Here is a 27,058-nt window from a genome sequence, read left to right as displayed (position 1 = left end):
CCGCTGCATGGCCAGCAAAATGAAAAAAAAAAAAAAAAAGCCCACAAAAACCAGCAAATCTCCCAGTGGGGGCCCAGATCTGACGTCTCTCCGAGGGCTGCTCCCAACACAGAACCCGTCTCTGCCCACGGCTGCGGCAGCAGCGAGTGATGCCCCGTCGTCCTGCTCTGTGCCCCTGTCCCCACGCTGCGCCCCTGGCTCTGCGGGCACCCGGCAAACCCCTGGGCGTCGCTGGAGCCCTGCGAGGGGCGACGGGACGGCGACGCCGAGCCCCGGGTTGTGCAGCCCTCGCTGCCTGTACGAACTCATCTCCGACGCGAGCTGGGAGCTGCGCGTCCCTGGCAGAGCCTGGAGCCCCTCACCGGGGCACGCTGGCTCCCTCCCCGCGCCCGGCTGGGCCGCCCGTGCTTGCCCCGGGTGCCGCGTCCCGGTGGGAGGGGAGCGGAGGGCTCGGCTTCCCGCTCCGAGGACTTCGCTGCTTTGTCCCCGCATCCCGCAGTGCATGCGCCCGCTCCCCGGCCCCGCTGCGCAGGGGGCCGTGGCAGGTTAACCCCCTTTCTCTCTGCAGAGGCTGTTGTAACACGCATCGGTGGTTTGTGCCTGGCTGTGCTCCTCTCTGCTGGCCTCTGCTGTTGCATTGATGTTGGAGTCCTTTGTGCCTCTCTTCAGTTTGTAATTTTTTGCCTTTCATAACATGTATATTTTTTCCTGTCTCTTTTTTAATTTCCCCTTCCTTTTTTTTTTTTTTTTTATTTTATTTTATTTCGAGTTTTTATTTTTCGGTTCTGTTCTTTCCGATCTCCTACAGACAGTCCCCAGCCGTGACCTCTCGGTGGTCCCACTCTCTACCTTGTACTTGCTGCTTGCGGATGGAGGCAGGAGCCGAGGGGGGCGGGGGGCAGGGGTTAGACAGAGTTGGCACCGTGTTCATTTTGGTCTCCCACGCTTGTCCCTTTTTAAACCCTTCCTGGAGGCAGCCGGGGGGGCGAGACGAGCCCCCGTGCTGCTCTCAGCAGGCGTTAGCGCAGGCAGCGAAGGTGTCCCTTCTCCGGTGGGTTTGGCTTTTGGGCCAAAGAAGGTGTCCCCTGTGTCCCCTCCTGCAGGGCTGCCGTGGGAGCGGGGCCATCGGGTCCCCCGTGCCCAGCGAGGACCGCCAGGATCCTCCTGCTGCTGTCAGCAGCTAATAGGGACAGAAGGGGAAGGAGAAGAGCTGGGGCCCCTAGGCAGGCAGGCCAGTGCCCCCTTTGAGCGGGCCACAAGGCAGCCAAGGCACCGCACATCCTTCTGAGGGCCTGGCATGGCCGTGCCAACCCCCAGCAGCACTTGCCGGTTGCGAGGAGGCGGCTCTGTCCTGCCCGGCTGTGGCCTGCGAGGTGCTGCCGGAGCCGTGTCCCTGCTGGGGGGAGCCACCAGCCAGGAACGGTGGCTGCCAGTGGGTGTCCAGAGGAACGAGCTGGGTTCCTGCCGCTGCTGGGCTCAGGTGACAGGATGGCTGGTGGCTCCGCTCCCCCGGCCACCCCAGGCGTCCTGGAGAGAAGGTGGCAGTGCCAGCTGGGCCACCCAGGCAGTGAGGAGGGGACACGGGCAGGGACAAGGCAGCGAGGAGAGGATGCAGGCAGGGACAGCGGGCCACTCTCTGTCCCACACGGGCAAATGCTCGCCTGGGGAGCCCTTGCTCCCCCTCCCCGCAGTCGGGCACCGTCTGGAGGCTCCCCAGCCCCCCCGGCGCTCCCAGGAAGGCTCTGACTCTGCGGCCCCTCTTCGGTGAAGGCTTGTCCCCCGCGGGGCTCCCCAGGAGCCGAAGGCCACAGTGTCCCAGTGCCAGGTCTCACCCAAGGACCCTCCTCAGATAGGTGTCTTTCCTGAAGAATTTTTGCTCTGGGGGAGAAGGTCGTCTGGACAGTAAATTGGGGGTTTGGAGGGGACGGGCCGCGGGCAAGGCCACGGTTCAAGATGCTGCCAGCACGACTCTGCCTTCCCCCCCGTCCCTGCCTGATTCGGGCACCCCTGGGGTGCTGCCGGCGGTGGGGGCTCTCCCAAAGTTCCTACCCATGCCTGGAAAAGAAAATCACCCCCTTCCGGAGGGATTTGGGCTGTGTTGAAGGACCTGGATTCAGTGTCTGCATCTGAGACCGACCCTCAGCAGCAGCCGGGGCGCTTGGCTCCTGCCCCCGATGCTGCCCCCCACCCATAAGAGGGTGCCGGGCCAGGCTGGGGCACGGCTGCCCGAAATTTGGGAGGGTTTTGCTACAGGTGGGATTTTTTGAAGGCAATCTTACAAAGAGGGATTTGCTTTCTGCCCAAAAAGTCTTTGCCTTGGGGGCTGAACCCGATGTTTTCAGCTGAACCCAGCTGTTTTCAGCTGAGATGCCCCCCCCCGCCCCCCCCCCCGAACTTTTAGTTTTCAGCCGAAAACGAACAGAAAGGCAAACTTTTGCAGGGGGGGAGGGCGTGGGGACGGCGTGGGTGCCGGTACTGCCCCGGTGCCCGCCCTCGCCCCCCGCAGCACCCCCGGCCCCGTGCTGGCAGCACCTTGGCGTGGCTCGCGGGGGCGACGCGCAGCCCCAATGGCCCGGGTCGCTCCAGGAGGGGCCCCGAGAGGAATTGGCTTTGCAAAATGAGGCTGTTTGAGCCGTTTCCAGTGGACACACCAGAAGCACTACCAGCACGGCAACGTATAGCCCCCCCCCCCCCCCCCAACCCGGTACCACCCCCCTGACTAATCCCTGTGGTGCTATGAACCCAGCAGTACAGACGAGGCCTTGTCACTGGAGGACAAAGATCTGAGGGACCGGGAGAGGAGAATGGCCAATAACGCCAGGGAGAGGGTGCGTGTGCGGGACATTAACGAGGCCTTTAAAGAACTGGGACGCATGTGTCAGATGCACTTAAAAACGGACAAAGCACAGACCAAACTGATCATCCTACAGCAAGCGGTGCAGGTCATTCTGGGCCTGGAGCAGCAAGTACGAGGTATGGTAACAGCTGGCAGGTGCCTTTCGGGGCTTTCCTCTTCCCCCCCAACCTCCTCCTCCCCCCCCCCCCCCCCCCCCCACGTCTCCGCCTGCGCGGGCATCTCTTGTGACTCCTGCTTCGGGTGCCAGGCCGTGCGTGTGCGTCGCCAGCAGCACCCTGGGGTGCCCCGCGGGGTGGGCTGAGCTTTCCAAAGCCCCGTCCCACGGGGGGATTCGAGGCTGCTCCGTCCGTCTCCCCTCGTGCTTAATGGGAATTTGGCACCTGGATCCCATTAAGCAGCTTTGGAAAACTCACTCCTCGACTCCCGAGAGCTGGCTGAGGCACTCGGGGGTTCTCCGTACGCCAGCACGTGTTTAAACTGGCGCGGTGCTTCAGCCGGGCAGGGGGTTCTGCTCTAGCAGGGGGCTGGCCGGGTTCCTGCAGCCGCTGCAGGAGCGACGGGCACGGAGCAGCTTGCGCTGACCTCGCATGGTCCCGTCTGTCTGTCCCGGGACTCTGTCCTCGCTCTCTCTTTCGGCTGCTGCTGCCGTGCGCGGTGCTGTTGCCCAGACTGAGGTTGCTTCCCTCCTTCCCTCCCTTGCTGTTTTTGGCCTAGAGCGCAATCTCAACCCTAAAGCCGCCTGCTTGAAGCGTCGGGAAGAGGAGAAAGTGTCCGGAGTAGTAGGAGATCCCCAGATGACACTTTCAGCTTCACATCCTGGTCTAGGAGATGGTCACAACCCTGTTGGACACATGTAAAGGTATCGTGTCCCCCCCCCTACTCCGTGATCCCAGCGCCCCACTGCGGGTCCCACCCCACGCGTGTCGCTCTGCTTTGGCTGCTCAGCCCCACTCGTTCGGCACCAGCCAGTGGCCTCCTTCATTTACCTTGCCGTCTGCATGTCCTTTGCTCCTCCGTGGGCACCCAAAGCCTCTGCCCCACAGGAGGGGGGCAGCCCTGTAGCCGGGATGGAGGGTTTCGGTGCTCTCACCGCCCTGAGCGGGCTCAGCTCTGCTCTGAGCCTCCCCAGTTGGCTACTGGAAACCAGCAACTCCTTTGCCCAGTGGCCCTATGAGAGGGATGGGGCAGGTCGCAGAGATGACGCAGAAGGTGAAAGTTCTCCCATGAGACCGTGGCGGGCGCAGGCTCTGCTGGGCTGCGCCTGTTTTTAAGGACACCCCCCGCATGGCCAGCAGTAGCCGAGCTCGTTTGGCCCGAGCGGTGTGAGGATATTGGGGTGGAGGGAGGGATTGAGCAGATCCAGGAGCGGTGACACCATCAGCGAGGTCCACAGTCCCCCAGCGTTGTCCCTGGTGCCGGCGGGTGCCTGGGGCTGCCCTGGGGAAAAAAAGACAAAGCCTTTTTCCTGGCAGAATAGGGAGCTCATGTCCCATGTCCCAGCCACTTGGAGCCCTCGGGGCTGACTTCTGCGGAGATGAGGGGCTGCGGAAGGGGGATTGCAGCCCCCCCATGTAAAGAGCAGAGTTTTATTTTCATTTGGGTTTCTCTCACTTCAGGCTTTTTGGTTTTGTTTTTTTTTTAATTTGTAGATCTTTTCGTCCCTCTGGATAGAGAGATCTGTAGGAAGAAAACCCTCGGTGTGACCTGCAACCTTCTCGAACCATAAACTTTAGTACTGCTAATACTGACACACGTGGACGGATCCTGGCATGACGTAAGGGGTGGAAAAAAAAACACTTTTTGTCAAAAACAAAAACGAAAACAAAAAAAAATTGCCTTAAGTATAAAGTGCGGAACAGTCAATACATATCACTCAGTTAGGAGGGGGTGGCGTGTTCTCTTGGCTTGTTCACAAGCAGCCAGCAGCAAAATTGTGCCTAAGCTTGATATTTCTTTTTTTAAAAAAAAAAAAAAAAAAAAGAACATTAGTTATGAGATTTTTTATGTAGAACAAATAGCAATGCCTTTTGGTTTTTTTTTAGCTTCTTTTGCATATGTTTTGTAAGCAACGAAAAGAATTTTTTTTTGTATAAAAAAAATGTCTTGTACCCCATGCTTTTCTGCTGCTGTTTCTATAGTTAACGTTGCATCTTTAGGATCAACCAGAATATTAAAATTGTATTAAGAGAGACTGGATATAAAGAGAGGAATTCTCAGATTCGGCTCTGAAAGCCACTAAAAGCGAATGTAGCCACAGCGAGGGGATGTTCTTCCTCGCCTGGCTTGTACCTTCCATTATGAAAAAACAAACTCACGTGCTGAATTCGCCATCTCTTTGCTTTGGCCACTTCTGATTTGGGAAAAGGAAGTTAAACAGCAAAGCAAGTTGCCGCAGTGTCCCGCGGCGGCGCTGCCGCTCCTCCTGGGAGGTCACCGAGGTCCATCAAGGGGCTCTCCAAGATTTGCTTTACTCCTGAAGGATCCCGGAGGCCGTGGTCCTGCTGCCCCACGGCTGTTCGGAACGTTGTGGTGGTGAGGAGGAGCTGCTGGGAGAGAGCAGGCCTTGGGGGGTGGAAGAGAAGCGAGGGACAGGGGCGCTTTCAAGGTAAGCAAAGCAGTGAAACGGATGCAAGAGCCCAGGGCGGAGGAAAGCGCCTCTTGTCCCCGCGTCTGAGCGAGCACCCGCTGCCGGCGGCACTTCCAGGGGCAGCACTGAACAAAGATGGACTGAACAAAGCTGGAGGACGGGGAAGAGGCAGAGTCAGATGGAACAAAGGCAGCAGCGGGACGCTGTGTGTGGTGACCTTGCAGCAGATGGACCCGCAGACGCTGGCGGAGCCCAAGGTGGCAGGAAGGGGAGCCGCTGCCCGGCATGTTCCAGCTCCAGCCCTCAGGAAGCCACGACCAGCAGCAGGATCCCCGTCTCCCCACAGCTTCTCCCTGCACTGGAGCCACCGCCATCGAAGTACAAAGCACTGCAGGCCTGGGGAGAGGGGTGGTTTCACACCCCGCCTTCACCCTCTGTCATATCTCCAGAGCATCCTTGGAGGCAAACTCAGCTCGACATGTGCCCTGCGTGCCGTGGGGATGCAGAGTGGCCACTGTCACCTGCGTGTGGGCTCCCCTCTCTGTGCTGGAAAAGAGGGGAGCAGCAAGCGCCCATCCTCCGCAAGATGCTCCAGTAGCCAGGCTGGGCCAGCGATCCCTTCACTCCAAGGGCTTCCCAGTGTCACTCCAAACTGCTCCGGTGTGCTCAGCAGGAGGAAGACCCCCGGCAGCCCCACTGTGTGGCACCGGGTGCCCTGGAGGTGCAGGAGCAAACAAGGAGGTGCTCAGCAGTGCTGAGCTGCAGCAACCATTCTGGAGTCAGCAATGGAAAAGCGTCCATCGGGAATTTATTCTTGTTTCTTCCCTCTCCTTCCCCTTCTGAAACACTTGGTGCCCAGTTCTTCCCAGCTCTGCAGGCAGACGGGGTCAGCTCCCTGGGGGGGTGTTAAATCCCACCTCAGCAGCGTCTGTGATGGTCTCGGGCTGGGGCCGACTGCTGCCCGGATCTGCCTGGCAGAGCCCGGTCAGGCAGGATAGTTGACGGGGCACGGGTGCTGGCCTGGGGGGATGTGGGGACAGCGAGTACGGTGGGACCCCCAGCAGCAGGGTCCATCTCTCCCTTCTGCTTCTCTGACCTGTGCTCCGGGGGAAGCTGTACTGCTTTGGCATAGGGAAAGGGAAGGACTGGTGAAGAGGATTAGGTCCTGTGGCACTTCCTCGGCTCTGGCATAATCTCCTGGTGCTCCTCTGCTTGTAGCTCTGCTTGTCCTCCAGTAAAGCTTGCTGGAAATGCTCAGGACGTTGTTCATGTCCCACCTACACCCGGGTACCGTGGGCTTGGCATCTCAGAGAGGAGCCACTTACCGGTGTCGGAGCAGCATGGGACCGTCTCTCCCTGCTGCCCCTTGCACCAGTGCTGCCTGGGGCTCTGCGAGATCCAACCATAGCTCTGAGGCTTTCGGGTGTTCCTGGCTTTCCGTGCCCACGGCCCCCTGCTCCCACCATCATTTCTGTGGGGCGAGACCTGAGATCGCAGCAGCCTCCAGCTCTGTCCCCAGGAAGGCCAGGAAAGGCCAGTCCCTGCAGCCCAGGAACACACGTTCTTCTTGCCCGTGTCAACAGCCGTGTTTCAGCCTAATTAGCTTGTCAGGTTACGATGCTCTTCCGTCCCTCGGGTTCTTCTGCCTGCTTGAGCACCGGGCAGCGTGAGACGGATGAGGTTTTCCTCCGTGTGTGACAGCCTTGTCCCCGTGGAGCTGGTCCCTTGCAGCAAATGCAGCATCTTCCTGAAGCATCCTGCCGGCTTGGCTTGTGTTTCGGGGCAGTAAAACACGCGGGGAGGGGGCAGTGCCCCTCCAGAGCCTGCCAGCCGGGTCCAGAACCTCAGACAACCTCAGTTCATTCTTTGGGCTAGGAATTGGGGACCCATGGGCTGCTTCTGCAGCTGTAAGAGGCTGCTTCATCCCACGAGCGTTTCTGCCCCGTCGACAGGAGGGTGCTGGGGCCGCTGGGCACTTCGCTGCTCGGGGGGCTTCTGCTGACTCAGCGCCCTCCCCAGGGCCAGGGAAGGATGGAGCAATGTCCCAGCCCTGGCGAGCTTGAAACCATACAAAAAAAAATTTAAGAAGTGCTTCCCCAGCACTTTGATTTTGCAACAAGAATTTGAGGTGGCAGTCACCTACAGCTGGATTTAAACAAAAGAGATTTTAGTCAAGAAAAATGCAGAAACTCCACAAAATTGGAAATTTGAGAAGATTTATGATTTGTTTAAAATTTTGCTGAACTTCCTCATCCCCTCCGAGTCCTGGCTGACGCTCTGCGGGGCAGGGGGATTCCTGGGGAGACAGAGCCTTTCCCATCATCCCCAAACCACCAGGAGCTGCAACAGAGATGGGGCCTTTCATCTGTATTTAGGTGGTTTAAATGCTCTTTTCTTGTCAGCAAAACCAGGAAGCTTCCCTGCCAAGGCTTGGATGAAGGTCCTTGAGCATAAACCACCTGTGCCAGGGTTTGGGGGAGATCTTGGTTCCCCAGCAGGAAAGCGCAGTGTCGGGGGCTGGTTGTGCTGTGCCCGGAGCTGCCTCGATGGCGCAGGGGCTTTGTGTGCCACCGTGTTTGCTGCCTGTGCCAGCCCCAGTGGCATCTCGGCTCTCCGGGTGCACAGGGAGAAACTGCCGAGGGCAGAAAGGAGGAATGACTTCGGCTTGTCAGTGTGTTTGGCTCAGGGTGAACGTGGTGCCTGTAACCCGCCAGGGAACGGGGCTTTTCTAAAAATGATCACTCTCAGGTGCTGTCCCCAAAATACCAGCCTGTTGCAATGAAACTCTTGTCTGTAGGTGTCGTGGTCAGAGAGGTCTGTGCCCTCCCCAGCCCTGGCTCTGCTGGCGTTCACTTGTGCCATCTTACAGATCGCTTTTCTCCCCAAACTTGCTTCTCTGCCCCTCCGCATGTCCCTGGCGCCGGTGGTCCTGCACGGGGAGGTGTCACGGAGGGGCGACGTGCTGCGGGGTGCCATTCAGTTCTCTGCTTCCTCTCTCAGCCTTGCACACGTGGGTTCTCCTGGGCTGCGTCCCCCGCAGTGTGGGGGTCACAGAGCCCCCACAAAGCTTCCTTCCTCAGGCAGGGACTTGGGAGAGGCCGCCTTCCCCCATGTGCATTTTCTGGTCTGTCTTTCCCCAGGCTGCGGTAGCTGAGCTGTGTCACGGTCAGAGAGCAGATCGGGGGTCCCAGGTGCAGAGCTGTCAGGGGACACTTCTCGTGTGGCAGGGCCAGCGCTGCAGTGCCATCCTCGCATCCCGAGCCCAAGGGACCTCCTCTTGCCTCCCCTGCCTCCCTGCACATATCCCGCCTGAGAGCCCTGCGTGTCGCCAGGTGCTGGGGAGCGTCTGGAATCCAGTTTATTAACAGTAAAAATTGCAGATTTTTGTTCTTTCTCCCTCTTCACCTGCTTTTGCCCCAAAGCAAAACAGCTGCAGCTTCCCAGAGACCGCGCCTTTACGGTCTCCTCCGACGGCGTCGAGGGCTCACAACCCCACAGCTGCTGCCAGCACGCTCTGGGGAGCAAAATTCCAGTTAACCCCTGGTTTGGTTCCCCTGCCTGTGACCCACCAGTCAGACCAGTCACAGCCTGGCTTGAGTCCAGCTCCAGCTCTTTGCCAGCATCTCCTCGGGCTCTCTGCTCGCCCGCTGTTACCGCCTGCACTGATCTCCTGCGGAAGGGTGTTGGTGGGAGGGACGGGACCTGGGACATCTGGATCCCAGTCTGTGTCCCTTCTGTCTGCACTGAGCTCCAGTCTGGGAGCAGTGGGCGCAGCAAGTGCCTGGGCAGGTGGTTTGCAGGAATCAGGGCACCCTAAGATCCCGTATCTGGCCGGTGGGAGCAGGTCCCTGCCAGCCTCACGCGGTGGAGTCAATGTGCTGCCCCCTTCCCTGTGCACCGTCACTCAGGGCCAGGGGTCTGGCTGCTTTCAGTTGGGGTTTTTGCCCTCTCCGGCGGAGAAATGCAGAATTGTGATGTGGAACCTCCCAGCTGTGACTTCAGTGAAGAGCTTCTTCCTCTCTGCCGCGCGTCGGTGAGGAGCCGGTTTCCTAGAGGTTTTGCAGTCGCTGCGCGGTAGCGATTGAACAGGAAGGACAGAGTCAGGCTGGGGTTTCCCCGGGAGTCTGCAATTTCAGGTTCAGTGCAGAAGGTGCTCTCAAAGGTCCTTTGCGTCTCACCCGTGTCCCCGCTGAATCCGGCAGAGCCTTGGGGCCCTGCACCCTGGCTGGGCGACTCAGCGCATCCTCCCCCTCGGCAGGCGGGGGGGACCTTGACAAACAGGAGGCTTTTGAAACCCCCAACCCCCCGCATCCCTGAGCTTTGCTCCCATGGCGGGGCTTCAGTGCCAGTGGAGCCCGTGGTCCTTGCAGGCCCTGCTGTGTGCTGTGCTGGTGACTCTGGGCCAGCTCCAGTTTCAGCAAGCCCCTGGCCTGGGCTTCTAGGAAAGAGCTGTGAGTGGGGAGGTGAACAAAGCTGGTACTGGAGCTGGGCCAAGAGAAGCCATCAGCCCCCGCGGTGCGGTGCTGGCTGACCTGGGGCAAGCCGTGGCTACTGGATTCCCCCCTTCCTGCTCGACACCAGCAATAGCAAGATCTGTTTTCCGCACCAGAAGCTTGCACAAGGTCTTTGCCCCGTTAAATCCTATGCAACCCCCTCTCCTCTCCCCCGGGGCTCTCCACATCCCAGCCCAGCCCATTCTCTCTGCTCGTCTCCCACGTCTGCCAAGTTCCTGCTCCCTTCTGCTCTCAGGGTTCCATCTTCATTTCTAGCAGCTCAAAAAGCATTTCAAGACCTGTGCCCTGGAGCTGGGGGGGTAAGACGAGGGGTGGGACCGCAGGAAAACCCCTTCCAACTCCTGCTGCAGGAACTGAGCACCGAATTGGAGGGGGCAAAGCCTGGTCCTAGGGCTCCTCCACGCACCCTTCACCCTCCTGTGCCTTCTGCTCGATGCTTGGCAGCTCTCTGCCAGTATCCTTCATCTCTCACCATCTCCCCCAGTACCCGTGACTGGAGAAGCTCTGTCCCACCATGTTACTGCCCAGCTCTTTGGGCTGCTTTGTCAATGCCTGAACCTCAGGCTTGGCTTGGCTGGTCTTGCTTCAGCCCCCTCAAGCCTGAAGGTGTGTTTTTCCTCCTCCTGCGCTCCCCAGTCTGTCCAACCACCTCCGAGCCATTTCCCTTCATCCACAGCCCCCATGGGTTTCTTCGCGGTGGGGCAGAGCCGTGCCACCAGCTGCCCGTCTGCTGGGGCGGAGGCGGGAGGATTTGGGAGGTGGATGCTGCTGGTCGATCCCACGGCACGGCTGCCTCTCCCTGCCCCACTGCCCTTGGGGCAGGCCTGGGTGCCCCGTGCAGAGGTTTCATCTTCGGGGCAGTTCTCCCATTGTGGAGAGCTGGCGGCTGCAGTGCCTTTCCTGCGGGACTCCCACGGGAGCCGAGCCTGGAGGTGGTCTCTGGGAGGGCGATGCAGGCACAGGCGTCCTTTCTGCCAAAAATTCTATGTCCATCTTGCGTCCCACCCTCAGGGGGCAAGAGGCCGCCCTGCTGTGGGTCTCCGCAACGGTATTTCTGTTCCTCTGCTTTTGGACGCCTCTTGCTCCTCAGGCCTTGCAACACCCACCCTGCTCCAGCCAAGCACCCGCCGCGTTGGAAGGAGAGGGAATAAGACTTGTGCCCTGTTACGTCTTGGCAGGATACAGCTGTGGGCACCAGTATGGGAGAGCAAAGGGGTTTGTGCTTCAAAATTGGGGTGTCCTGGGTACCGAGGCCTTTTGTCGAAGAGCATCCCTGTGCCCTGCGTCCCTGGGGAGCCATGGAGCTCCCCGCGGCAGCGAGCTGGGGACACTGCAGTTCCCCCTTTCCCGGTGCCACGTCTTCCCAAATCACTTGAAACCCACCAGCTTTTGAGCAAACCTTGTAACGCGGGGCCTCTGGGGGAGGGAAGGAGCTGGGGGGGCATCGTGTGCCCCCCCTGGCAGTGGTGCTTCATTTGCCGGGAGAGGGGAGAGGAGAAAGAGGCACCCGGGGAAGCGGAGCAGGGACGACCCCAACCGTGCGCTTGGACCTTGGGTCGGCAGGAAATGACCCATTTTCTACGGAGGGTTCCAGCTCGTTGGGGGAAAGGGAGCGTTACTGGGTTGCTCTTTCTATATATTTTTGTAGGGGAGGGGGGGGCGGGCTGGGGGGGGGAGAGCAGATGGGAGATGCCTGCGGAAGTTGTTTATTTTTAACCCCGTAGAAAAGTTTTGGGTTGTTTTTGGTTTTCGTTTTGGCCTTTAAAAAAAAAAATGGTCCTTGCTTTTGATGTTTATGCTGCCTACCTGTAAATCCAGATGTACTTAAGTGGCTGAAATCCTTGTTCTTAAATCAGATACACATTATAGTTTTGAACTATATATATAGTAAATATATATATATATATGCCTAACCCAGCAAAAAAAAATAAAATAAAAAAATAAAGTATTTGGGGGTGGGAAATGCGTTGTTCTTTGAAATGAATCACAATTGGGGGATGAAATTGTGTTTCTGAGTGCCTCAAGATATGAATTGTTTTCATTTTTTTAAATAATTTTATACAAGTGTCAAAACAGCTGGCTGGATTATTTGGAATTTTTAAATAATCCTAACTTTTTTAAAGTAGATTTTGAGAACTGTCCTGTATATAACAGTAATGTAGCAATAAATGTGACATTTTATAACAATATTACCTTTTTTTTCCCCCATATCACTCTTTCAGATGTTGTATTCCTATGAATGAAAAGTTGTAATAAAGGTTTTACCTTGTACTAAAAACAGACAAGAAACACAAGACAAAGCAGGTTTTCAGACACTGTCCACTCACTCTGCTCCCGGGTCCTGCCCACCCAAATCAGTGTGACGCAGCCTCCGGTGAAGGTTTCCAGCGCTGCCCATCACCATGGGATCGGGGCACCTTTCCCAGCAGCTACTGGAAATGCCAAGGCAGACAGGGAGATGCTGGGGTGTCCCTGTCCCAGCCCAGCTTCTCCTCTGGCTCAGCTGTGGGCAATGGGGTCTTCCAACTCCCTGAAAGGAGGGTGTAACCAGGGGGTGGTTGGTCTCTTCTCCCAGGGAACAGGTGATAGGATAAGAGGAAATGGCATCAAGTTGTGCCAGGAGAGGTTTAGGATGGTTATTAGGAACAATTTCTTCACCAAAAGAGTTCTCAAGCCTTGGAAGAGGCTGCCCAGGGCAGTGGTGGAGTTGCCATCCCTGGAGGGATTTAAAAGCCGGGCAGACGTGGTGCTGAGGGACATGGGTCAGTGGTGGTTTGGGCAGGGTTGGCTTGATGGTTGGACTCGATGATCTGAAAGGTCCCTTCCAACCATAATGATTCTATGATGCCATGTCACAGCACGGCTGTTGCTTTCTTGCCTCTCTCCTGCCGTGGGGAGCACCCAGTGAGGGTGGTACCCTCAGGGTGCAAGTTGGAAATCAGGTGAAACTCACCCAGTCCATACCAGGAGCCCAGCGTAGACCGGTAATGGGGGAGAGAACGTGGCAGAGAATTTAAGAGGGCGTAGACCCTGCAAGAATGGGCTGGGTCCAGTACCGAGACAGCCCAGCCTTGTAGGTTCTCGTCCCAGCCTTGTCCGTGGGGTGAGGCTATGCCCGGGCCATGCTGAAGCATGTGGGATCCTTCTCCATCACCTGCCAGGGGCCCAGCTCCGACCATAGCATCTTCAAACCCTGCACCCAGCCGGGCTCTCCTGCCCTCATCCTCCAGGGCCGGGCAGCTCCCCAGGGTGTTGTCCCTCTGATAAGCAGGTATTTCCCCAAATCGTCACAGCTTCAACCCTTGTGGTGTCAGTGGTTGGGTTCACCCTTCGCCACCAGCTCACGGCATATTAGTGATGATGTTTTGGGGGAAACAGAGTTGAGGCAGCTGCATCCAGGAGCACTGAGCCCCTCGCGGAGCCTCTCAGACCCTGGATCCAGAGAGGAGATGGTTCCAGAGAGGAGATGCTGCCGGAAAGCAGCCTTCCTTTCGCAGGGTCTCTGCCTGTGTTTCTGCGGTGCTGCTGTAGCTTGGCGGTTGCCCACGTAGGGTCAAGCAGGAAAAATGGTCCAAATTAACTGAGCAGTGGCTCTTGTGGTCGTAAGTTAAATCTCCCTGAGCCCTGGTTGCCCGTCTCTCATCTCGAGCAAGCTCTGAGGTAGCACTGCCCTTCCCGGGCTGCACCGAGTGCATCGAGTGAGTCCTTTTAATTCTGTGTCTCCTTGTCCTGGCTGATGTGCCTCGCCTCGTGCTCTTTGCCTTCACTCCCTCCTCACAGGGGTTATTTCCTGCGTGCTCTCACATAGAAGAGCTGGTTCAGCCCTGGGGGTTGTGCTGCCGTGTGGCCAGAGCCAGAGCCTCTTCTCCCTTCAGCTCCCTAAAAGCCAGGGCAGGCCCAGATAAGCCAAACAGTTTAAAGACACCAAACACGTTGGTTATTGAGAAATCTGAGATGTGAGCAGCCAGGCCAGGGGGTGAGGGGCATCGTCAGGGCGAGGAGAGGAGCCATCCACCTCTATGAGGACGAGGAATGGTGGAGAACCAAGAAACCAAGCCTGTACCTGATGCAGAGAAGGGAGAAACACGTGCGTGGGAGCCAGGTTGCAGCTTGGAGGATGGATGCTCGGAGATGCACGAGGCAGAAGGTAAAGCAGGCAAACCCCGGTGGCCGGAGCAGGCTTGGGCTGGGAGATCACCAGGTAAATGCAGGAACAAGGAGCGACAGATGGGAGCTGCTGCCGAGTGGCTGAGAACAAACAGTTCACCCAAGATCTAAGCAGTGGCCACCAACTGGCGTGGAGCTGGGGCTTCCAGGGTGAACACTCAGAAGCATTTTCTCCTTGGAGAGCCTCCCAGGCACCAATAGAGGTTAGGGGTGGACCTGCTGGAAAGCAGTTCTCAGGAGAAGGATCTGGCGGTCCTGGTGAACAGTAAACTATCCATGAGCCAGCAATGTGCCCTTGTCGCCAAGAGGGCAAATGGAATCCTGGGCTGCGTAGGGAAGAGTGTGGCCAGTAGGTCGAGGGAGGTCATTCTCCCCCTCTATTCTGCACTGGTGAGGCCACAACCGGAATACTGTGTCCAGTTCTGGGCTCCCCAGTTCAAGAGAGACAGGGAACTACTGGAAAGAGTCCAGCATAGGGCAACAAAGATGATGGAGGGATTGGAGCATCTCCCTGATGAGGAAAGGCTGAGAGAGCTGGGGCTCTTCAGCCTGGAGAAGAGAAGGCTGAGGGGAGACCTTATCAATGCTCACAAGTACCTAAAGGGTGGGTTGAAGGAGGATGGAGCGGGACTCTTTTCAGTGGTTCCCAGTGACAGGACGAGGGGCAATGGGCACAAGCTGGAACATGGGACGTTCCATTTAAATATAAGGAGAAACTTCTTTCCGGTGAGGGTGGCAGAGCCCTGGAACAGGCTGCCCAGGGAGGGTGTGGAGTCCCCTTCTCTGGAGATCTTCAAGACCCGCCTGGATGCCGTCCTGAGTGATGTGCTCTGGGCAGCCCTGCTTTGGCAGGGGGGTTGGACTAGATGATCTCTAGAGGTCCCTTCCAACTCCAACAATTCCGTGACTTCCATGATTCCATGAGATGAGTTGAGAGGTGGAATGAGACCATCAGATCCTGTGGGCAAACGTCATGCCACACTGGCACTGCCAGGCATGGCCATGAACCGTCCTTAAAGCAAGGAGGAGCTTTGGCAGAGCCATCTCCTCTCCTGGAGCAGAAAACTCCCCCTCACTGCTTTAAGCGGGGAGTGATTTTCGTTGCTGCAAGGTGTCAACAGGGACATCCCCCCTTGCTCTGGTGGCCTGAGAGGTTCAGATCATTCTGATGATTGAACAGAGCTTCGTGCTTTACCTTGGTGTCCCTAAGGCAGCTCTGGGCAAACAGTTTCACCGCCCTTTCCTTCCTGCTTCAGAATCCAAAGCGACACCTGAGCCACAGAGGTCACCAAGAGGAGAAAGTGACCCTCACCCTCGGTGGCAGCTCACCCTCAGGAGCCGGGCTGCGGAGGCGAAGCTGTCCCTGTCGCAGTGTGAACAGCTAAAAAGAGTTGTTTAGCTCCTTTTAGCAGCTAAAAGGAGCAAACGTGGTATCGCACAGTGCTCGAAGTGTAGATGACAGCAAAACACATGGAAGGGATGAGTTGCTAATATCACCGTTGGTTTGCTTCAACCAGGAAACTGGTGGTATTACTGGGTCTTTCCCTGTCTGCCTCCAGTGGGGTAACACAGTAGGATACACCCTCTTCGCCCCGCCACAACCTGGCTTCAAAACCCCAGGGCTTTTCTGGAGACAAACATTGAGCTGTTTTTCACTGCCTTTTGAGTTTTGGGCTATTTTGCCGTTGTTATTTTTGACATCTAGGAAACCTTTAATGCAAAGTGAAAGCCGAGATGTGTGTGCACGACTCCGTGGAGCTAAACAGCCATTAAGAAAGCAAAACCTGCGCGGAGCCTGTTCACCAGGCTCGCTCTCCACCTCCCGTACCCCCGGTATGGCGGTGGCTGCGGTGAAGGCACCGGTTTCCTGCAGGAACACACGCCACGACGCTCCCGTCTGACTTCCTCGGGTGCCAGCTGGTGCGTGGGCAGCGGGGAGACAGCTCGCAGGAACCGACCCAAAAACCTGCAGGGTTCAGTTACCCGCGTCGCCCTGCTGGCACCCAGGCAGAGAAACGTTCAAACCATCCGTAGTCACGCAAAGGGCTGATAAAATAGTTGTTCTGTGTCCTGGTAAGAAAAAAACGGGAGCTGGATTTTTTGCAATTTTTCCAACTCTGTGGATCTCGGCTCTCAGCAGCCAGCGCAGGGTGTGAGGGAAGACGATGGCTGCCGGCGTCGCTGCCGGACACAGTTCCTGCAGGTTTGCACAGGGAGCAGGGGAAGTGTTTCCAGCCCTGAAGCTTTGGCAGCACAGCCGCAGGTCTCGGGCAGACGAGCGCTTCGGGCCCCAGTGTCCCCCAGGACTTCTGCAGGCTCACAAGAGGCTGAGCTGGCTCGGAGCGGAGCCTGGGACACCTTACGGAATTGATGGTGGATTTAGGACCCTCTGCTGAAAAAATCTGGCTTGAGACTCCCTCTCCCGTTGGGAGGCTGAGCGGCAGCGCGGAGGAAGGTTGGCAGAGGCAAACTGGGAAACTGGCCTGGAAAGGGGCCACTTTCCTCCAGCACAGAGGATGAGAAGCAGCTCAGGGTGAGGACAGCCCTCCCCCTCAGTCCCAGCTTCTCAGGGGGCTTGTGTCCCCTCTCCAGCATGTGGGCAGTCCACCCCCTCTGTTCTCGTGTCCCCTCACGGTATGGGGATAGTCCACCCTTAGTTCTCATGTCCCCTCTCTAGTGAGGGGACAGTTCATCCCCTCAGTGCCCATGTTCCATCTCCAGGGTGGGGACAGTCCACCCCCGTGTGAAGGGCTCATGTCCCCACTCCAGTATGGGGATAGTCCATCTACTCAGGGCTCGTGCCCCTCTCTAATGTGGGGACAGTCCATCCCCTCAGGGCTCAGGTCCCTCTCTAATGAGGGGACAGTCCTTCTCCCCAGTTTTCATGTCCCCTCTCCAGTATGGGGACAGTCCATCCTGTCAGGGCACATGGGGACAGCCCATCCCCTCAGGGCTCAGGTCCCTTCTCCAGCGTGGGGACAGTCCATTCCCTCAGTTCTCGTGTCCCCTCTCCAGTGAGTGGACAATCCATCCCCTTTGTGGAGGGTTCATGTCCCCCCTCCAGTATCGGGACAGTCCATCTCCTCAGGGTTCTCGTCCCCTCTCTAATGAGGGGACAGTCCTTCTCCCCAGTTTTCATGTCCCCTCTCCAGTATGGAGACAGTCCATCCCGTCAGGGCACATGGGGACAGTCCATCCTCTCAGGGCTCGTGTCCCCTCTCCAATGTGAGGACAGTCCATCCCCTCAGTCCTCAGGTCCCTTCTCCGCTGTGGGGACAGTCCATTCCCTCAGTCCTCGTGTCCCCTCTCCAGTGTGAGGACAGGACCGTCTGCTCAGGGCTCACGTCCCCTCTCCAGGGGAACAGCCCTCAGTTCTCGTGTCCCCTCTCCAGCGTGGGCACAGTCCACCCCCTCAGTTCTCGCGTCCCCTCTCCAGCGAGGAGACAATCCATCCCCTGTGTGGCGTGTCTTTGCCGCCATGATGGACGACGAACCTGGGCGTAGGGGGGGGGGGGGGGGGGCTGTTGCCATGACAACGCCGCTCGACTCAGGCAGTGCGGCGGCCAGCCCCGCTCGAGGCGCATGCGCAGTACCGCCCTTGGGGGTCCTTTGTTGCGCCGCGGCGCGCCCGCGCCTGCGCAGTGGGGGTGACTTTGAGGGCGACGGTGGCGGCGGCGGGATGTTGAGCAAGTTGGTGGGGCCCCGTTACGTCCAGCTCCTCCAGAACTGGTGAGACCCGGTTTGGGGCTACCCGATCCATCCAGGGGCTTCTCCACAGTTAGGCTTGGGTGCGCGGTGGGGGCCGCGGCCTGCCCGGGGTCCACGGGACCGGCGGACGCCGGTCCCGTGGACCCCGGGCAGGCCGCGGCCCCCACCGCGCACCTAAGGGGCATGAAAGTGCTTCCCAACCCCTTTTCATTCCTCTCTGCCTCATTCTGCAACTCTGTGCTCCTTGTGAGGCCCGCTGACCGCAGCCCCGCGGGTTTGAAGGGCTGAGAGGAGCGATTTAAGGGGGAATGGGGGGGGGGGGGGGGGGAGTAGGGGGTGTCTCTCTCTTTCTCTTTGCCTGGCGGGGGTTTGGCCGAGGTGGATTTGGCCTCCGGGTTGCTCTGGCTGTCCTCAAAAGTGTTCCAGAGCCCTAAATGTTTGTCGCGGTGCCAGCGGGTGCCTCTTTGTGGGGTTGCATGAGGGCGAATGAAGTAGCCTGCGGGCCAGAGGAAAGGAGGTGTGAGTTATAGCAGTAGAATCGTTAAACAAATGTGTCTTTTCTTAACTCGGTAGTGCCCTTTTTAAATAAACACAAAGAGCTGGGGCTCCTTAGCCTGGAGAAGAGAAGGCTGAGGGGAGACCTTATCTAGGTTTACAAGTATCTAAAGGGTGGGTTGAAGAAGGATGGAGCCGGACTCTTTTCAGTCATTTCCAGTGATAGGACGAGAGGCAACGGGCACAAGCTGGAACATGGGAAGTTCCATTCAAATATGAGGAGAAACTTCTTTCCGGTGAGGGTGGCAGAGCCCTGGAACAGGCTGCCCAGGGAGGGTGTGGAGTCCCCTTCTTTGGAGATCTTCAAGACCCACCTGGATGCAGCCCTGAGTGATGTGCTCTGGGCAACCCTGCTTTAGCAGGGGAGTTGGACTGGATGATCTCTAGAGGTCCCTTCCAACTCTGGCAATTCCGTGATTCCATGAACCCTTTCCTGTAAAATATCTCCTGGGGACAAATACTTTTCTGTGCATGTGAGATTCTTTTAAGGTTTTCTGCCAAGCTTTTTTCTTAATTGAAATTACTTTCCTTAGCGATGAGCGTTCACCAGACCTTTCACAGTGGAGAATTGATGTTGTTCACTCACACGTGTGTGTGTGTGTGTGTGTGTCTGTGTCTCTTCTTTAGGACTCCCACCCTCATAACATGGGGTGGTGTAGCCGGTACTGGTTTAATATGGGTCACAGACTGGAAGCTGGTCCTTCAATATGTTCCCTACATTGGTGGCAAGTATAAAACTGAAGAATAAGCTTCCCTCTAATGGTAAGTTTTGTTTGTGCATCTCTTAGTGTTGCATTGACGTGACAGTTGGTGTGTCCTCTTTGTCCAGGGCACAATCATATTATTGGTCCAAAATAGAATTGCTCATTTTCATTGTTTAGGACTCTTTTTTTGTTTTATTATTATTATTTTTTATATGGGGCTTCACAGAGTGCCATAAGGATGAAATATTAATACGAATATGTTTTTTCCAGTGATTATTTTACAAGCAATGCATTTTTCACAATATGATGTGGTTTTTGAGAAGTCAGATCAAGGGTTCTGTGGTAATATGGAGCTTTTGACAGATCTGTTGATTTCTAAGCCTGGGCAAGATGGCTTCAAGCTCATGACTAGTTTTGTTGCTAGGCAAATTCAGACTTCTTTCAGCTCCTCATTACTGTAATTAAAAGTAAGCTGAATATTCAGAGCTGGTTAGTGCGTACCACAAATTCATTGGAAAATTGGCTTTCTGAACTTGTTGGGTTTTTTTCTTTCTTTAATTGCATATGAAATATGCTGCTGTGAATCTCCTGTACGACTGACCATCCGCAAGGACAGAGCAGCAATTAGACAATACCTTCTGTTGGGCCTCTAAATGTGTATTTGTGGAGCAGGGAGGCTCAGAACTTTTTTATTCTTTGCCACAGATGGGAAGATTTTTGTCTTGCATTAAAGGATGCTGACAGGAAAAGGTTCACAGAAAATGATATACATCTCAAGACTTGTGTTTTCCAGTCAGAACAACAGTTACATTCAAGTGTTGCTAAATGAAAGTAAAATACTTGCCTTGAAGCTACACAGTATTTTATAGGGAAATGGGCGAGTCTCGAAGTCGCAAAGCAAATCCCGTCGTCCTTTTGTAAGTGTCTTTTTCCAGACTTGTTGCAGTTTAAACAACTTACTGCATTTTCAAAATATGTATCACACGGTTCTGTGGTGTAACCAAAGGGTGAAAGAAGCTTTTCAGGAATGTCAGCTGCACTTGTAGAATCTCGAGTGACCGTAGATGTTTAAGGACAAGTCAGTGGAAAAGCTCTCAAGTCATGTAGAGGCAATTAAAATGCCCAGTAAAGGCTTTTTTTTTTTGCTTAAAAATTGTCTTAGCCAGTAGTAGGAACATGGATACGTTCCTGAGCCCACAGCGTATGTTCTCTGTTTTGAAGCGAGAGCTTTGATGTGTCATTGTGCATAAATCACCTGGAAAGATGATATTCCTCCACAGGAGTAGAGAAAGAGGAGGTTTTTATGGTGTCTGTGGTTCTTCCCAAAGAGATTTCGGGCCTGCGTTTTGCTGTGCCTGAGTCAGCTTCTGGAATGGAAACTTCTGGATTCTGGAGGCTTTTGTGATCTCTCTGTAGCGTTGGCTGCTGCAGCACTTTGCAGGAAGCACTGCTTAATCACTGCTTTGTGTTTATTGTAGGAAATGTATTGCTGGATAGAGTGTTTTGGAGCCATCCGTCCGAGACCCTGCTTTGAGGTGACCTTGAAATGCCCAATACAGATTCTGCAGCAGGTCCTGGTGTCCCCCCCTCTCTCTCCCATGAACAGTTGTGACCGCTTGGTTCTGAATAAATTTAACTTCACTGACCAGCCCACCAGTACTCACTCTTCTTCTGATCACTTTCACAGGAGATCTTGTCCTAACGGGAGTAATTTATAAACCTGATGTACAAAATAAACCAAGTGAATGATATCTTTGGGGTTTTTTTTTGTGTTGCCTTCTTAGTCTACGCTCTTTAGACTAAACTCCTGGTTTGATTTACGCCTTCAGCTTGTTTGAGTGTGTGTCCTAAGGAAGGCCTGTGTTTGCCTCTCCTTATGCAGTTCCTCAGGCAATGACTGCTGGGACTCTGGGTTTGATGAGCCTTTTGTTTGTTCCCTGGTAGTTGTTGCTCATAGCTCTTAATGCTGCTGTAGTTCTTGAACTATTCTTAGTGATGTGTTGATTTGAAGCTAACCATTTCTAGATCAGTAGCAACTGCAGACTCTTGCATGCAGTTAACTTTTCATAGCCAATACTGCAGAGTTTCACGGGAACAGAGATTCCTGGCATTTAGTGTAAAGCAAGGTTTTGTTTCTTTTTAACATCAATTTGTGGACCCCTTAAACTGTCCACCATTTTAAAGGAGTGTGTGCTGTCTGAAAACAGGCTAATTACAAGGAAAGGCTGAGGGACTTGGGTCTTTTTAGTCTGGAGAAGAGAAGGCTGAGGGGGGATCTGATCAATGTTTATAAATACTGAAAGGGCGGGTGTCAGGAGGATGGGGCCAGTCTGTTCTCAGTGGTGCCCAGGACAGGACAAGAGGAAATGGGCACAAACTTGAATATAAGAAGCTCCACCTAAACATGAGGAGGAACTTTTCCTGTGAGGGTGGCAGAGCCCTGGAACAGGCTGCCCAGAGAGGTGGTGGAGTCTCCTTCTCTGGAGACATTCCAAACCCGCCTGGACACGTTCCTGTGGGACCTGTTCTGGGTGACCCTGCTCTGGCAGGGGGTTGGAGGAGATGATCTCCAGAGGTCCCTTCCAACCCCGTATCATTCTGTGATTCTGTGTAATTAGCTTTTCTGGCTTCATCTAGGGGCTCAAGGAAGGCAGCCCACAAACCCTGGGAGGCTTTCCGTATACCGGGGTGAAAACCAGCGCTTTGGAGAGCTGCTCAATTACTTAATGTGGGTTTTGAGCAAGAAAAGAATATTTATCTATACTTCCTAGGTGTAGTTATATTTGTCAGCATAAAATCGTGATGAAAAAATCCGCTACCAGAGTCCTTTAGATGAAGAAGTTTTTAGCTGTTAGAAAAAGGAAGTAGAAGGATTATTCTTGATTTGGTCTCTTGTCGCTGAGCCACAGCAGCAGACTCGGACTCCACAGAGACCAGAATTTGCAAACAAACTTATCTCTGTGTGAGAACAGGATCACTGTTCTCTCTCTCTTCAGTGCCCAGTTTCATCTCGCTGTAATTTTTGACTGCAATGAAAGGTTTGAATCTCTTTAGGGAAAAATCTCAGTCATAGTAGGTGGGTGTCACCTTCAGGGCTGAAGCCTTATGAGTGATGTTTCTATGGAAAACTGTTGTAAAATGGTGACACTGCGCAGGACGCTTCAACTACTTATTTAGCAGAATAATTGCTTTAGCATTGCTTCATCAGCATCATTGCTAATTAACTGGGGGGGTAGGGAATATCATTTTCATGCAAAACTCTCTCTGCTGCCCAGCTACGTCCAATCGGATGGTACAGGAGCTTGTGGTGTAATGGGATAACGGTGCTATTCCCTCCCTTTGTCCCATTCCCCGGCTCCAGCAGCGCTCCTGAACTCCTCCCAAAAGGCCAAACCCACTGAGCCTTGAAATGCCGAGGATGTGGGTTTACCAACAGCAGCCCTATGCTATGGATAGGGATATTGATCCGATTTCATCCCAAGTACGCCTTGGAAGGGGATTTACATTAGCCCTTACTCACACGTCATCAGGGCTGTGAGCTCACACTTGAACAGTTAGAGTTCATTAGCTCTTACCTGTTAAACACGTCTAGACGGGGTGGGTTGAACACGCTGCTGCCTTCAGAAATGACCTAGTTCTGGCTCGTTTTGGGGGGGCGGATGAGCCTCTGTTCCCGCGGCTGGGAGTTCTTCAGAAGCCTTGACCTGAGGATCTGCCTGCGCTGCCCATCCTCTAAGGACCCTGGTGTCCCCAGGTGTCAGGCTGCTGCTCTGGTTACTGAGGGTTCTCTTTAGCAAAGCCCCAGCGAGCGCACTGTGCACAGCAGGTGAGATTAGAAGGTATTTAAAGGAGAAAACCACATTCAAAATCCCAACTGCCTGCACAGGCGGGTGCTGCAAGAGACACACGGGCTTTGGATTAGTTCACCCTTTGGCGGTTGTTCAGCTGCTTGTGTTTTCTGCAGCATTTCAAATGATGGCTTTTCTAATTAACCCTAGGATTAGCGTATAAATGATTTAATTTCTAGTACTTCTCCTTCAACAAGAGCAAGTGCTCTTCAGAAATACTCCATTAGAAATATCTTCTGCGTTCTTGGGCAAACTTTTAAAATTCAAATAATGACTGTTCAAGTGTCATGAGTGATCTTTGTAATTTTTAATATTCTAGCATTGCCTCTTTTCTAACGGTTAATTATTTTTCAGAATGAGCTAACCAAATGTCCCATACATTATATGAACAAATTAGTTACAAGACAACAACCTGGCAAGAGGAAAAGCTTCCCCGTCAAGACCCGGAGAGTTCCACTAGAGGGCACAGCGGCGGCCGTGCTCATGGGGCCTTGGGATCTACAGAAATCAAAAAGCACCTTCAGCTCTGGGTTAATGATGTGCCTCCAAAATCCGCCTCTAAGAAAAGGAAAGGGTTGAATTCCTGCCCTCCCCTCCTGAGCGTTTGGCCGTGCTGGCACCTCCGCTTGCATTTCAGCACGAAAGGGGTGAGTGGAGATGAGCCAGGGAGTCGTTATTCCAACCACCTCAGCCCTTGGTCATCTCCTGGACTCAGGACTTGGTCATCTCAGCTTCTGCCCCTCTGAAGAGCCTGGTCAGCTGGGTGCTCCTGCCCGGTCGGCTGGGTGCTCCCTGGCAAATCCTACTCCAAAATAAGCTCCTCTGGTGGGTCTGGGCTATTTGGCTGCAGAGCAGAAAGCTGTCAGCTAGAGTTATCAGCAGGGCTAAGTGGAAGAGTTTATTCTCTCAGGATATCCCATTGCTCGCTTCCATGGCTGACATCAACCGATTGGGGTGATTTTTGGATTATCTGCTAATTCTGGAACAACTCGGTCTCCTTTGCAGCTGCATCTGCTTTCAGCTGAAGGCAATCTCTGCACAGGCCTTACCCTCCACACCTTGGCAGCATTCCCAAAGGAGCACTGGAATATTTTCCCCTGGGCTCAAGAGATAATTTCTACCCAAACATTTTATGCAGTCCTGGGAGAGTAAACGTCTTCCCTCCTGCAAGCTCTTGCTGCACCGACTGTTGCTGCGGGCTTGAGGCTCAGTGGATGTTTAAGAGGTCACCATCCCCACCCCCAGCAGGATCCGCTCCCCAGCTTTCCCAGTTTAGTCTTTAAAAATGCCACTGAGGGAGATTTCACAGTCCCTCTGCGTGGTCTGTTTCTGTGCTTAACTGCTCAGTTTACAAGTTTGGAAAACAGAAGTTCTCTCCCCTCCTGCAACACAAGCCCAGTAATTCTTTTTCTTTCTATTACCACAGAATCACGTGGGGTTGGAAGGGCCCTCTGGAGATCATCTCCAACCCTCCTGCCAGAGCAGGGTCACCCGGAGCAGGTCCCACAGGAACGTGTCCAGGCGGGTTTTGAATGTCTCCAGAGAAGGAGACTCCACCACCTCTCTGGGCAGCCTGTGCCTCTGCCACCCAGAGGTGGCCTCTGCCACCCTCACAGGAAAGAAGTTCCTCCTCATGTTTAGATGGAACTTCCCATGTTCACATTTGTGTCTGTTACCTCTTGTCCTGTCCCTGGGCACCACTGAAAAAAGACCAGCCCCATCCTCCTGACACCCACCCTTTAAGTATTTATAGGCGTTGATCAGATCCCCCCTCAGTCTTCTCTTCTCCAGACTAAAAAGACCCAAGTCCCTCAGCCTCTCCTCCTAAAAGAGATGCTCCAGTCCCTCATCATCTCCGTAGCCCTCTGCTGTACCCTCTCCAGCAGTTCCCTGTCCTTCTTGAACTGGAGAGCCCAGAACTGGACCCAGTGCTCCAGATGGGGCCTCCCCAGGGCAGAGTAGAGGGGGGAGGATGACCTCCCTCCACCTGCTGGTCACACTCCTCCTGATGCACCCCAGGATGCCATTGGCCTTCTTGGCCACAAGGGCACACTGCTGGCTCATGGTCATCCTGTTGTCCACCAGGACTCCCAGGTCTTTCTCCTCAGTGCTGCTCTCCAGCAGGACACCCCCAGCCTGTCCTGGTGCAGGGGGTTATTTCTGCCCAGGTGCAGCACCTGACACTTGCCCTTGTTGAACCTCATCAGGTTCCTCTCTGCCCAACTCTCCAGCCTGTCCAGGTCTCACTGGATGGTGGCACAGCCTTCTGGTGTGTCAGCCACCCCTCCCAGTTTTGTATCATCAGCAAACTTGCTGAGGGTACATTCCATCCCTTCATCCAGGTCATTGATGAAAATATTGAAGAGGACTGGACCCAGTACTGACCCCTGGGGAACACCACTTGTTACGGAGCTCCAACTAGATTCTGTGCCCCTAATCACGACCCTCTGAGGGTCTGTCTTTCAGCCAGTTTTCAATCCACCTCACTGTCCATTCTTCTAACCCACGCTTCCTAAGCCTACCTAGGAGGATGCTGTGGGAGAAGCACATTTGAAGGCTACTGGGAGATCTCAGCTGCTTTCTCCAGACCAAACAACCCCGGTTCTTCCCTCACAGGTCACTGATGATTTTTCACTGCTCTCCTCTTGGCTGGGTTCCGCTCGCTCCCCATCGTTCCCAAAACCCGGCGTCCAAACGTGGACGGCGTCTTGCACCATCTCATTTCTTGGTGAAAGGTTCACGCCTTTCCGTGGCTTTGATTGAAATCGCGTTGGTGACCCGGCAGCGCCGCAGCCTCACCCCGACCACCTTCTGCTCCCGGTTTCCCCCTTTGCTCTGCGAAACGAGAGCAAACCGCATCACCCTGTGCCTCAGTTTCTCTCTGTGCACTTATTTCATTTTTAATCAAGAAGGCGTATTTCGGTAGGAGTTTGTGGTTAGAACGGGATGAATTTGGCTGAGTTGTGAGTTGTTTTTTTTTTCAAAAAAAAAAAAAAGGAGGGAAAGTGCATTTATGAATAACAACGTGGGTTTGATCAATATTGACAATTAGAACTTTTCTGATCTGTGTGTTGGGGATTGCAGGAAATGACAGCGGTGGCAGAGCGAGACGTTTCAGAGGTGTGAGCCCAGGAGACGATGTTAAACCAACAAACCCCAAACCGGTCCCTCGAGAGAGGGAGTGTCTTCAGGGCGGCAGAAAGCTCCGCACTGATTAAATTACAGATAAAATCCCCACTGTCGCTTATCTTAAATATAAAAATCTTTCTGTACAAAGCCAACACAGCCCAGCACCTACAGATGCAGCCAGTGCTTTGAAGCTGTTTTCAATTACTCCCCCCCGAGTCTGGACGATGTGCACCCCGAGGGTGGGGGACACTGGGTTTCTTCTCGCCCGCGTCTCGCGTCCTTCCTCTGCTCCCCGCTGCTTTCCGAATGAGGGAGGCTGAGACAAGTGAGAGAGCCCTGGTTTAAAAATAAAATAATAAGTAAAACTGCCGACAGCTTGTGGCACAGGCGTGGGCTGGAAGTTCGCACGGACTGAGTTTGGCGTCAGAACTGAGCGGTGGCCGGAGCTGCGGTCACATGTGTGACCAGGGTGTGATGGTGGCAGGGTCTGGGTGCGTTCCCGTGGACACTGCGGTTCCGAAGCCCGATGGTGATCTCTCGCCCAGGCAGGAATCTTACCAAAAACCTAGTATGTCATTCCTTCGTTAAGAGAAATCGAATTACAGAATTCACAGAATGATACGGGGTTGGAAGGGACTTCTGGAGATCATCTAGTCCAACCCCCTCCCAAAGAAGGTCCACCTAGAGCAGGTTGAATTCCTCTGGCTGGCCCTGGAAGGCAGGCTGCCCCCAGCGCCGAGCGTTTCGGCACGAGGAGACTATAAAGGTGAGGAACACCCAGAACAGAGGCGCTGGGTTTTACGTCACCAAACCCGGGTTTTGCAGGGGGGGGGATGTTAACCGGCAGCGGGAGGCAGACACCTCCCTCCCAGCAGTGCTGCAGTTGGGGATTTGCCCGTCTGTGAGAGGTTGCGGTTTATACTTTTTCCTGAAAAACTTTTCGTTGCTTTGTCTTCACACCACCTCCTCCAGAGCAGATTTGCCTCTTT

The 27,058-nt window shown here is 54.8% G+C and overlaps 2 protein-coding genes across 13 annotated transcripts in view; both read left to right on the top strand.

Annotated features, from left to right (window-relative positions):
* TCF3 (transcription factor 3) overlaps positions 1-7,509 on the top strand; it is an 84,546-nt gene extending 77,037 nt beyond the window's left edge. For 6 of the 12 annotated variants that reach the window (XM_074163974.1, XM_074163972.1, XM_074163971.1 and 3 more), the window contains 3 exons: positions 2,750-2,973; positions 3,572-3,716; positions 4,507-7,509. In XM_074163974.1, coding sequence (XP_074020075.1) covers positions 2,750-2,973; positions 3,572-3,714 — 367 coding nt within the window. In that variant the 3' untranslated portion in view covers positions 3,715-3,716; positions 4,507-7,509. Of the gene's footprint in view, positions 1-2,746; positions 2,974-3,571; positions 3,717-4,506 lie in introns of all 12 variants that reach the window. The other 6 variants (XM_074163973.1, XM_074163969.1, XM_074163970.1 and 3 more) reach the window with 2 other exon arrangements.
* A 10,260-nt stretch (positions 7,510-17,769) lies between these two features.
* On the top strand, positions 17,770-20,842 carry UQCR11 (ubiquinol-cytochrome c reductase, complex III subunit XI). Its single transcript, XM_074163985.1, has 3 exons — positions 17,770-17,854; positions 19,016-19,150; positions 20,571-20,842. The coding sequence occupies exons 1-2, from the start codon at positions 17,805-17,807 to the stop codon at positions 19,134-19,136; spliced, it is 171 nt and encodes a 56-aa protein (XP_074020086.1). The 5' UTR covers positions 17,770-17,804; the 3' UTR covers positions 19,137-19,150; positions 20,571-20,842.
* Positions 20,843-27,058: the final 6,216 nt, after the last annotated feature.

This window comes from Numenius arquata, chromosome 25 (genome assembly GCF_964106895.1).
Source record: "Numenius arquata chromosome 25, bNumArq3.hap1.1, whole genome shotgun sequence".
In the NCBI taxonomy this organism is placed as follows: Eukaryota; Metazoa; Chordata; class Aves; order Charadriiformes; family Scolopacidae; genus Numenius; species Numenius arquata.
This window is presented reverse-complemented; position numbering and strand designations above follow the sequence as displayed.

Coding starts and splice junctions, on each gene's coding strand:
- UQCR11 (XM_074163985.1), top strand. CDS start 17,805: ATGTTGAGCAAGTTGGTGGGGCCCCGTTACGTCCAGCTCCTCCAGAAC. Junction 17,855..19,015: donor GTCCAGCTCCTCCAGAACTG/GTGAGACCCGGT, acceptor TCTCTTCTTTAG/GACTCCCACCCTCATAACAT.